At 39.0% G+C, this 12,455-nt stretch overlaps 1 protein-coding gene across 2 annotated transcripts in view; it reads right to left on the bottom strand.

The window, feature by feature from the left end:
- Window positions 1–4,292: 4,292 nt before the first annotated feature.
- The window catches only part of APIP (APAF1 interacting protein), a 21,200-nt gene continuing 13,037 nt past the window's right edge, over window positions 4,293–12,455 (bottom strand). Inside the window, exons 3-7 of one of the 2 annotated variants that reach the window (XM_006733051.3) lie at window positions 11,386–11,434; window positions 10,172–10,289; window positions 8,132–8,267; window positions 5,239–5,406; window positions 4,293–4,615 (exon numbers count right to left, since the gene is read on the bottom strand). In XM_006733051.3, coding sequence (XP_006733114.1) covers window positions 4,516–4,615; window positions 5,239–5,406; window positions 8,132–8,267; window positions 10,172–10,289; window positions 11,386–11,434 — 571 coding nt within the window. In that variant the 3' untranslated portion in view covers window positions 4,293–4,515. Of the gene's footprint in view, window positions 4,616–5,238; window positions 5,407–8,131; window positions 8,268–10,171; window positions 10,290–11,385; window positions 11,584–12,455 lie in introns of both variants that reach the window. The other variant, XM_031027892.2, reaches the window with a different exon arrangement.

Raw genomic sequence — 12,455 nt, 5'->3', positions numbered from 1 at the left:
CTATTATACATCCAAGGGGTGAAGAGTAGGAGGTGGAGACAAGTCTGGAATGTAAAGGAGAGATCTGGGCTGGAGATAGAACACTGAGTCATCAGCATGTAGATAATATTTAAAGCTGTGGCACTGAATGAGATTTCCCAGGAAAAAAGTAAAGACGGAGAGCATGGTTAAGGGCGGACAGCCCTGGGGCCCTCCAACATTGTGGTCTGATAGGAGATACTCAACAAAAGAACCGCAGACATGGCCAATGAGGTGAGTAGAAAATGGCATGAGTCTGGGGTCATGGAAGCCTAGAGAAAAACATTTCAAGGAGGGAATAATCACTAGTAATGCTACTGTAAATTCATGCAAAATACAGAGAACTAATCACTAGTTTTGGCAAAAAGTTGCTCTTTTATTCAACAAATATTTATTTAGTGCCAACTCTACTAGATATGCTCAAGGGACCAGTGCACGAAACAGACGAAAATCCCTGTCCTCATGGGGTTCATATTCTAGTGAGGGGGGGGAAAGGTGAACAATTAAATCACTGTTAACTGTAAAAGTAAAAACAGGCGGGTATTTTACCTGTAAAAGGTTATTTCGGGAGTAAAAAAGAATTGCAATCTGGGACAAACAAGCTGCAGCAAAACCATAGGCACGTGGGGAGGGGGAACAAAGGAGAGGCATGCTTCTTTAAGGAGAACAGGGGTAATTTGGAAAGGCCGTTAGGAATTAAAAGTCCACTGCAGTAACCTGGGAGTTCAAAGTGTGGTGGCTTCTCATTGGCTGAGCTGTTGCTGGGGGGATAAGGAAAGCTTGTCCTCCTCCAGCTGGAGCAGTAGAGTAGTATCTACGTGCAAGGTGAAGTCCATCTCTTCCCTTTTGGGTCTGCAATTGACTACTGAGTGGTAGGTGTGATCACTCCTCCTGTGGAAACCTCCTGACTTTATTTTAGTGAGGCTCCCCCTTACTAATTTTCACAATAGCATGCTAGTTGGTTATAAGCGCTTTACAACTAAAACTAAAGCAAGGAAGAAGAGAGTTCGGGATGAGGGGAATAGGGCAGGGTTGTGATTAAAAGAGGATGGTCAGGGAAAACCACACAGGTGACATTTGAAGACCTGAATGAGCGGAGGGCATGAATGAGCTATACAGGTATCTGGAGGAAGAGCATTTAAGGGTGGGGAGAACACCTGCCAAAGAAATTGCCTGGAAAATTTAAAGACTCCCTAGGAGACCAGTGTGGCTGGAGCAGAGTAAGTGGGGAGGAGGGAAATTGAATGAGGCAATGGGGGTGTCCGGGGGAGGCTGTGTGGAGCCTTCACTGTGAGACAGGAAGCCAGGGTTTTGAGCAGAGGAGTGACACTGGCTGACTTCCATGTTGACAGGATTGTGCAGGCTGCTGTGTTGAGAATAGACTATTGGGGACAGGAGTAGGGTGCTGAGCAAAGGGTGAAGTAGGGAAGTTGGTTAAGAGGCAACTGCAATAGTTTAGGTGAGAAATGGTGGCCCCTGGGCCAAGGTGGTTAACAGTGAACCTGGTGAGAAGTTGAGCGATTCTGGATACACTTGGCATCGAAAGCAGATAGGATTTGCTGATTAGCTGGATGTATAGCCTGTCAAAGAAACCACCAAACATGATGGCGAGATTATGAGCTGGAGCAACTGGAAGGATGGCGTTACCATTAACTGTGTTGGGGAGGACTTCAGGAAATTGGAAATTCTGTCGTGGATATTGTCCTTGCATGAGAAGGGGGTGGAGATCTCTTTACGTGAAGAGGCTAGCCTTAGTGGGAAGCATGGACAGCTCATCATCAGAGTCCCAGCAGAGAGGTGCAAGCCCATGCAAGCTCTTTTGTTTAATTATTTTTTTAAATTTTTTTTAAAAGATTGTATTTATTTTTTGGCAGAGAGAGAGACACAGTGAGAAAGGGAACACAAGCAGGAGGAGTGGGAGAGGGAGAAGCAGACTCCCCGCTGAGCAGGGAGCCTGATGCGGGGCTCGATCCCAGGATCCTGGGATCATGACCTGAGCCGAAGGCAGACGCTTAACGATTGAGTCACTCAGGCGCCCCTAATTATTTTTTTAATTGAAGTATAGTTGACACCAAATGTTACATTAGTTTCAGGTGTGCAACATAGTGATTCGATAACTCTGTACATTATGCTACGCTCTCTCATGACGGCTTCTATTTTTTCAATGAAATAGCACTCAGGGTCATCAGCCAAGAGTGAATATGCAGGGAGGAGATGTTTGAAGTTTGAAGAGACACTTGTCAAGGAGAGTGAGGGAATGAATGGATGAGGTAGTAAAGTAAAATTCCCCGGCAGCATTAAAAGCCCACTCAACCTTAATGACCTTAACGTGGTTATGTGTTTCCCTTCAGCCACCTTAAGGCACAGGTACAGGTGTGGAGTCAGAAGACCTGGGATTAGCTGTGACCAAAGGTTTGCTGAGTACAATGGAATGAGAGAAAGGGAAAGACATTTAACATTCAAGGAATTCACTCACCCCATACCTAGGGGTAGAGGACGTGAGAACTACCACCACTTGAGGGGAGAGCCTCGGGGGAAACTGTGTCTTGGGAGAGACAGGTTTCAATCAGAGCAAAGAAGTAAAGGAAGCATTCAAGGAGGCTGGGGGTAGGGGGGTTGTTACTCTTGGTAAATCTGTTTCAGTGGAGTGGTGTGGCCTGATTGGAGGGAGTGGGTCAAGGAACAAGTGAGAGAAGAGTTGACAGAAAAGTGGACAGCTCTTTGAAACATGTTTGCTCTGAAGGTGCTGGATGAGCTGAAGGTTGAAGGCAAAGTTTGTGTGTGTGTATGTGTGTGTGAGTTTTAAGATAGATGATATTTTACTATGTTTTTATACCAGTAGAAGAGATCCAGTTAAGAGAGTAAAAAATTGCCAATACAAGAGAAAAATGGCGTACATGTGGGGATCCTTGCAGAAGCAAAACCCTTGAGGTCAGAGGGCATTGGATTCCAGGCATAAGAATTGGCCTTAGAACCAACTCGGTACAAGGAAAGTGGCAAAGAAGGCTGTAGGTAGGAAGATTGGTGGAAACGTGAGCTGGAAAGGTTAGTTCTCTTTGGAATGAATCTGTTTTATCTCTTCAAGTATGAGAGGTTGTCATTTGGTGGGGGCGGGGAGAATGCTGGAGATCTGATGAAAGATAAGGGTGAGGAGAAACAGTCATGAGGTTGGGAAAATGAATTTACTAAAGAATTATAGGAAGTTTGTTTGGCAGGATCGAGTGCCCACCTGAGATCTGTGGTCCTAAACCTGAAGTGAGATCAGTCAACAGAGTTGTGTAACTTTTCCCCATCAGGCCTTGCCGCATGGGTGCAGGTGCCAAGTAAGTGGCTTCACAAGGACTGAGGGCTGTCCAGGTGCTTGTGACGGAGGGAGCATGGTACAAGGGGGTTGGGATGCTTGCCATGGAATGGTGCAAATAGGGGCTGTCATCTAGGCTTCATAAGGGAGGAAGCAAGGACAGGAACGGGGTCTAGATAATGACAAAGGGTGTGATCCAGGAGCTGGAGTGAAAGACCTGGGGTAAATGAACTCAGAGAGTAGAGGACGGGAAACTGAGAGGGGGTGTATGAGATTTAGACTGTGGAGAGAGTACATTATTGATTTTTCTCCCCCAACTGAAAAGAGCCTTCACCAAGTGAAACCTTTATGATCAAGGTGATGTTGCTTTTGGCTACCCTAAAGAAAGCACTTTCTGATTATATCACTGGTTTGGTGAGGAGAGTGGGAATTAATGGGAACTCCACAATCGATTCCAATATAAAATGAGTGCCTTACGTTTTATCATAGGGAAGCCCTACAGCGTATAGGGGAAATCTAAAATTGCTTTGACATCAACATTGAGAGATACATTTGGCCTTAACTTTTCACATAAATGTTACAATGCCAATACTAAAATAAGAAAATGCTCATTTCATAACAAATGGAAATTTTCTCATCAAGTCTATATTATCAGTAACTTTAAAGAATAAGAGGAATTCTCTGGGAGTACACGTAAGAAAGGAATTTAAAGGAGAATATTTTGCTGTTAAGGATTTAAAAGTAAACGTTAAAAAAAAACCATTCAGGGGCACCTGGGTGGCTCAGTTGGTTAAGCGACTGCCTTCGGCTCAGGTCATGATCCTGGAGTCCCTGGATCGAGTCCCGCATCGGGCTCCCTGCTTGGCGGGGAGTCTGCTTCTCCCTCTGACCTTCCCCCCTCTCATGTGCTCTCTCTCATTCTCTCTCTTTCAAATAAATAAATAAAATCTTTAAAAAAAAAACAAAAAAACCATTCATTATGAAATATTTTATTCCACTGCATTGTCATTTAAAATTACAAGAATATAAGCAAATAATGTCCAATGTCCAAACAGATTCAGAGTGGTCATCTTCAGCACTTAGTGACAAATTAATAGTATCACGGAAATGTTCAATTCATTAAAAAGAATAGTCGAGTTTCATTTTGAGTCATAATCAAGATAAACTTTGTGTATATCATTAAACTTTCATTTGTCTTACACGATTCCATTTTCTCCAACTGGAAGCTGTGTAGGATCCAGCCCGACTTTCTTCATTGATACAGCAATATCAAACAAATAGTCATAACACTCACACCTATAAAAGAAAAAGCAAAGAATTGAAGGTCTCAGTGAAACAGAGTTCTCCAATCCTACCAATCACATTTCTCCTCTCTATCAAGGCAACCCTGTTCCTTGTGCATTTTTTTTTCTCAATTCCAGGCCAAATTTTTCTCCTTTTGCCCCCAGCATTATTAAAACATGGAAAGGAATCCTACTGAATCATGCAATCATATTACATGCTTCTCAGGAAATAAAAGGGAGTTTAAAATATACTACTTACATAAATTTAAGTTTTCTACCATGTGTCACTTTTTGAAATAAGTGTAGCAAATCATTATATAACTTGGGTTAGCTTTATTCTTCCTTCTAGCCTTAAACTTGGAGAATGAGATCTGTATTTCCTTCTTTGTCAAGTGCATAGCGCCTTGCCAAATCATAGCTTGTCCAATAAATATTTCTTAATAAATGAATACATAATACAAATCAAATATCTAGACCTAATAAGCTACTTAAATTAAACCAATCTGACCAATAACACACACACACACACACACATACACAAAATCCTACTTCCTTTCAAATCATAAAACATACTCCATTCCCTTTCACATTTACAGTGTGGTGATTTGTCCCAAATGTCCTGTGATTGATACTTACATGGTTTTAGCCTTCTCCCAGGTTTCTCCCCAGACGTACATGCCATGACGCCTGACTAGGACCGCGCAGGAGTCTGGGTATTCATTTATCGCACAAGCCATTCGTTCTTTGAGGTCTTTCTCCTCGGGTGTGTTCTCAATAATGGGTACCACTAACATATCATCATACCTGTAGGACAAAACAAGCCATTTTTTTCCCCATTAAAACAAACGTATTCATATGTAAAGTTTATAATTTTTTTTTCAAGTGACCAGTTAGACATTCTCTTTATTTCTGAAAGCCACTCCAAATTATGGACAAGATGTTGCATGTTATTCTGTATGTCTTGCATAAACTGCTGTATCAAAAGACGTCTTGGGAATTTGGCAGGTATTATTCTAAGTATAAGTGGCAGAAATTTGTATAGGATACCAAAACCTAAGAAAGAAATGATCAAGATCATACAAGTATTTCCTTGAAGCAGAGACAATCACAATATTTTCAACAGGAGATGGGAAATGATAGATCGGATAACCAGAAGCATAGAAAGGATTAACAATTTAACTGCTATTAAGTATGAATTTTCCAAAGATACAAAATCCTTTTCTTTTATCTCTGCAAGACCCCAAAGTGTCTCAGGCAAATAAATAAATACAGATGTGGTTTGTGGCACCGGGATAGCAAGAACCTTCTGGAAATAACTCTTAATGGTGTGATAATATTTTCAGAACATTCTCAAGTCTGTGGCATTAGAATTCTTTTACTTCCATCTTGTTTTCAGGAAATACATGTGATAAAATCGGCATAAATAAGCGTTTTCCTTTCTGCTCATGTCGAACTTGGACATGTTTTCCCTTTTACATGGATTTCTCTTGCCTTTTAATGTAACATCTGCTTTTTTACTACCTCTGTAATGGCCAAACGTAACAATAAAAAAGTTCTAGGTATAGTTTTATCAAAAGTTGCAACTTCAGGACAGGTATAGGTTAAGTAGCTCTCATGTATGGAGATGTTTATTTATTTATTTTAAGATTTTGTTTATTTATTTGACAGAGAGAGACACAGCGAGAGCAGGAACACAAGCAAGGGGAGTGGGAGAAGGAGAAGCAGACTTCCTGCCAAGCAGGGAGCCCAGTGCAGGGCTCTATCCCAGGACCTTGGAATCATGACCTGAGCTGAAGGCAAATGCTTAATGACTGAGCCACCCAGGTGCCCCTTATTATTTCATTTAAGTAAAAGAGAAGTAATTAAAAAATATTCTTAAATATGGAAGGAATGAATTGCTAATCCCAAATCTTTCCTAATATTGGCCAAGAGAATCACAAACATGTATCTCCCTCAAGCCTATACTGAATAGTCAGACATCTTTTTGGGGGACAATAGTATCACAGCAAAAGAAGACCTGAAATTCAATCCGATCACCCACTTTACAGACAAAACACTAATCCTTCTGAGTTAAATGAGGAACAGAGCCAGGATGGTCCTTTGATCATTAAACAGTTCTTTTCACTCTACCACCGGCGTGTTGCTGCCAGGAGAGAGGACAATTACACTTACATATGGGAACCTCCCCTGAGGAGAATTAGGTATGTATTTGAAAGTTTTTGTTTTTCAAGATGGACTTAAAAAAAAAAAAAAGATATATCTCTGCCTCCTGAGTGGTGATAATGACCCTGTTACTGATTTCCAGGCTAAAGAGAATTGCAAAGGACATTGCAAAAAAGTTTGTATTCTTTAAGTTCTGAAACATTTAAAATAATATATGAAATGTGTATGTTATGGTGCATAAGAAATGACATCATTCATGACATTCCTTTCCCCCCAGAATTCCGAAGGCTGTGGAATTCTACTGTGCTGTTCCTCTAGGCAGCTGTTCACACCTCCTTCCGACCTACTTTTATCTCTTCACCAAAGGAATCAAGTGCTGAGGAAATTAATAGCACACATAATGCCTCTCCTTCAAGATCCAGAATGGAAAAGGCAGTGTGGGGCTATACTTTCTTTAGTATGTACACTTTCATAATTTAAACATTTAACTTTTGTAAATAGGTAGTCCACAGTGCTAACGAATGCTGTAGGCATACAATAAATATTAACTAAAATTAAATCATAAGTAAGTTCTTGACACACTAGTTTAAACTTGTACATTCTACGACGTGGAGTAACAATAAGATATTGCTGTCAGAACACTTTAGAAAAAGTGGCACCCATTTCCTCTAAGCTAGATAAGGTAGAATCAGGCCCTTTAGCAAATTAATAAGCTCAGAAATAAGAATGCCAATACGTTCAAATGAAATACTTAGCTTGTACCTGAGCACTGAGAACACGTTTCTTCCCGTGTAGATTGGCAAATAGTTCTACATTTTGGTGGGCTGGTGGATTTATTTGACTTTATCTAGAAGGTTCTATACCATCTATGCCACTTTCCATACTGAAAAATTATAAAAATACAGAGATCTACTTAATTGAAATAAGTGTACAACTTTTATAAATACGAAAATGTTCTAGAAATACTAAATTAAATCAAGATGAAGTAGAAACTTCAGTAAGGGCTGAAGCTTCCCGGAGACCTAGTGAAGGTGAGGGGATCTTGCTCTCTGGGTGATTCCATACGGAACATAATCTTTCTGTCTCTATAGAAAGCTCAGCCAAGGGTTTTTCACCTTACTCTGACAAATGTTTCATTATTTGTGTTGCTAATAATTTACCAAGTTGGGGTAGGGGAGGAGGAGGGGAGGCATCTGATTTGTGTCACTGAGAAGAAATCTGTATAATAGTAATAATAGTAAGTGGGCTATTATTTAACATAGATCCCACAACATCTCATTAAAGGCATAGAAAGATCAGTAGCTTCTTTATCAAAAGACAGAAAAATACTTTTCAAATTACTTAAGCAAAAATAGAAAAAAAATACCTATAATACCCTCCTGAAGTACATTTCCTTATTCCTTTGATCATCTCTTGATGGGTAATTTTAAACTCTCGTCCTGGAAAGAGAAGGGTGGCCATGACAGCAGCTTTTGAGTGGGTATGAATCACTGCACCTGCTCCTGGAGGAAGAAAAAAAAGTCACATGCTCAGTGAAAACAAAATGTTACCTTTTAAAGAAATATATATAACTATATATGTGTGTGTATATATATATATATAAATAAAACACATTTATTTGTATATGATTTTGAACTTGTTTTTCTTGGCATGGAATCATTTTTCTTTTTCCCCCCTCTATACACATATATAATATGTGATTATAACACAATCATAAGTTGGCAATAGACAGGAGGGTAGGAAGGGAGGGAGGGAGGAAGAGAGAAATGGTAATGGAGAAGCTGGAAAGTAAAAGGCATTTAAGCTTTATCCGCATCAGGACAATGCACAATACTTCACACGTGCTCAAGAAATAGCTTTAGATGGTCTGAAGTACAGCTGTAATAATCATGGAGACCATAGTCAAAATGGTACCATTTAATTAGGGGTTCCTCTGTGCCAGGCACTGGGCAAATCCCCTTTATATGTTACCTCTTGCTCTTAAGTCATCACGACAACCATAGACGGAAATTCTCTCTCCCCAACTTGATGGTCAAGGAAGTGGGGAGCTTGGAGATGTGAAATAACTTGTCTATGTTTACAGACAGTTGTGGCAGCAGTTGGATTTGACTTCAGGGTCAGTGTGACCCGTAATCAGCGAGTTGGGTTTCATAGTGCAGGCCGTGTCTTGGTAGCATAAGGGGTGGTAGGGATTTTAAGGTATAATTGTAATGGATTTACCTAAAAAGGATTTGTATGCTATAAAATTCAGTAATGGCTATTTTTGCAATTGGAAGTTTATTTAGCTTTTTGCTGGGAAAGGGGCTTCATTCTGTTAGAATCTGTTCCTGAGGTTTTGCCCTCTCAGGAGCAGCGGACAAAGTCCAGGAACAGAACATAGCATGATCACAGACTCAATCCTGATTTCATTCAGTGGCTATATTAAAGCACGGTTCTAATGCCTTTATTGCTATGGTTGAGCCAGTTATAATTTTCTATTTTCATACTGTCCTCTAGGTTCAACCTTTCCAGACTGATTTTCTACTGCAAATTCTGGGAATTAAAATAAGACTCCTACTTTTATTGTACAGTACATTTTTTAAAAAGATTTTTTATTTATTCACTTAAGAGAGAAAGAGAGAGAGCACACCAGCAAGGGGAGAGGGAGAAGCAGACTCCCTGATGAACAGGGAGCCCAACGTGGGGCTCGATCCCAGGACCCTGAGATCATGACCTGAGCCGAAGGCAGATGCTTAATTGACTGAGCCACCCAGGCGCTCCTTGTACAGTACATTTTTAAAAAAGAGAGGACCAGTCCTACTAAAGTAAAGGCCACAATTTCCCCTCATTTATAATTTGACTTACTTCTACTACAAGTTCCCAGAGGTTTAACTCTAAACTAGAAGTGGGAATCTGATTGTAAATATAGTATTTAGTCAATTTGACAATCTAGTGGAGTCATACTAGGTTGAAATTCTGGCCCCAATACCCACTAGCTATTTATTTTAGGAAAATCTCCCAGATCCTCTGTCCTCTGGTATATAAAATGGAGTAACAAATGACCTTCCACTAGGCTGATTTGAGGTCTGAATGTGTTAACATATTTAAAGGTTTTTTTTTTTTAAGATTTTATTTATTCATTTGAGAGAGAAAGAGAACACAAGCTGGGGGGAAGGACAGAGGGAGAGGGAGAAACAGGCTCCCCACAGAACAGGGAGCCTGATGTGGGGCTCGATCCCAGTACCCTGGGATCATGACCTGAGCCGAAGGCAGACGCTTAACCGTCTGAACCACCCAGGTGCCCCAACATATTTAAAGTTTTTACACGTAGTAGGTATTCAAGAAATGTTAACAACAATAATTACAATTATTTAGGGAATCTACTCTGTAGCAAATATTCTTTACGTTCAATCCATTTTCTGCCTACCTCTCATTGTGTAAGCATTCATGAAAAGAGGAGTACACTGGCTTTTTTTAAGATTCTTACATGGCGGAGGTCCACTTATGTCCTGTTCATTGATGTCACAAACAAACATGTCTTCAGGCTGTTTATAGAGGGGGGAAAAAGAAAAAAAAAAAAGGCTTATACAATATCATTTAGAAGTGTCCCTTTTCTTGTGTGTGCTAATATATATGTATGCATATTTAACTCCTATTTTAAATATCCATATGTAGTTTCTCTTTGAAACTCTTTAAGCCATTTTGAGAAATAAAAAAATGTTTCTACTGATAAAAATATTCTTGAGAGTTAAAATTCTTCCTTTAGAATTTGAAGAAACAATTGATATGGAAAATTTCATATGTATGTAATAATATTGCTATTTTCATTCATGTAGCTTCTTAGATTTTCCCTGCAATTTCACAATTATATTTCAGAGAAGCTATACAAAGAAATCATCATTTTGAGATGGGTGCTACAGTTCTTTTTTTATATGTCATGATATGAGGAAAAATATAGAGTTGAATTTCTAATCTCCTGAGAAACGTTTTAACTGATACTCAGAAATGTTCACCTCAATAAGGTATATTATTTTAAAGTTCAAGCAGTTAAGCAGATGCAGATTTTTCCTAGTAGTGCGTGCATACTTCCAACTTGTGACCCTCCCTTGCCAGGGCTTATTACAAACTACAATCTAAATGTTTCATTAATGAAGCATTATGCCTTAGCTAGAAGTTAAGTGTTAGATGTTTGTTTTAACTAGCTTTTGAGTCTCCTAAGCATTAATATGGAATGAGACTTCTCAAAAATTTGAAATAAAGTTTTATAACTTTAGATTGGAATAGCTTTGCTATTGTTAAATATGAGCCAGTTTGGTCCATTTGAGACTATCAATGTGACTACCCTACTAGCCTGATAAAGATGCTATAATGCTGCAAAATTATAATCACTTTGTAAAGATTGCACTATTCCCTTGTGCCCTCTAGAGGTTGAATGAGAATTCAAAACATATTAGTTGCATGGAGATTACTTAATCACCTTAAAAAAATGGTTAATAGTTACTTATCAAATGTTTATTGATTATTTAAATTATAACACTATAACCCCCCCTTAAAACTTTTAAAATTAATTCCCTTTCACAAAACGGTAGTCAAGTAGAGAAGAGAAGGCATTTGGAGTTAAGAAGGATCCCTTTAACATACCTGAATCCGTTCCTTTTGCACTCCTGAAGGAGCAATGTAGATTTCATTGCTGGTAACACAAAATAAAGAAATTGGCATTTATTTAACTCTACTCTTCTGCTTTTGACCAAGGACAAGTGTATTCTTGCAGTCCAATCATCAATATTCTTTATAAATCAAGTCACACAGAAAGCTGCTTGATTTAATTAATGGTATATGCTGTATAGAAAGAATACCAAATTACTGGTAATGTCTTTATAGTGCTGGTGACAAAGTAAAATTTTGATAGTTTTCATATATATTTCTTTATTTCTTTTTACAGTGCAAAATCAATGATAATCAGAATTATCTGGTTAGGGGAAATACAACTGTGAAAACACAAGTCTTTAGCATCTTTAAGCATGAGTAAGCAATTTATCTTATTATACATGGAATAGTTATTATAAAATCCAATCAGAAGAAAATATTCTCATGAAGAGTAGATCTCTGTCTTACAAGGGATCAAGTTTAATTTTATTGCTTGAAATGCTCTTCTTATAAAACATGAAGTTCGGGGACCCCTGCTGGACAGTTTATTAAATTACAGCATTAACACAGCTACTTTTTGGGTGGAATATATGCTTCCTATTTGAAAAGCATATCTTTCTTGTGAAAATATTTGGTAATAAAGCTAAAACAAGTTAAATATAATTTTAATAAAGTTAAAAATATAAAAGGCATGCTTACATCTGGAGATCCTTCTGTTATAGAATGTTGTGCTAAGAGAGATGCTATAATATACCATTTATCAGAACGTACTCTCAAATTTGATTTGGAAATTAATTTCAAAATCTTCTCTAAAGGTCCTTATCAGTTTCACTTGCTGCCAGAGGGTTTTAAAAGCTGCCACATATGGGGCGCCTGGGTGGCTCAGTTGGTTAAGCGACTGCCTTCGGCTCAGGTCATGATCCTGGAGTCCTGGGATCGAGTCCCGCATCGGGCTCCCTGCTCGGCAGGGAGTCTGCTTCTCCCTCTGACCCTCCTCCCTCTCATGCTCTCTGTCTCTCATTCTCTCTCTCTCAAATAAATAAATAAAATCTTTAAAAAAAAAA

This window comes from Leptonychotes weddellii, chromosome 11 (genome assembly GCF_054177405.1).
Source record: "Leptonychotes weddellii isolate Sample4059 chromosome 11, ASM5417740v2, whole genome shotgun sequence".
Taxonomy (NCBI): Eukaryota; Metazoa; Chordata; class Mammalia; order Carnivora; family Phocidae; genus Leptonychotes; species Leptonychotes weddellii.
This window is presented reverse-complemented; position numbering and strand designations above follow the sequence as displayed.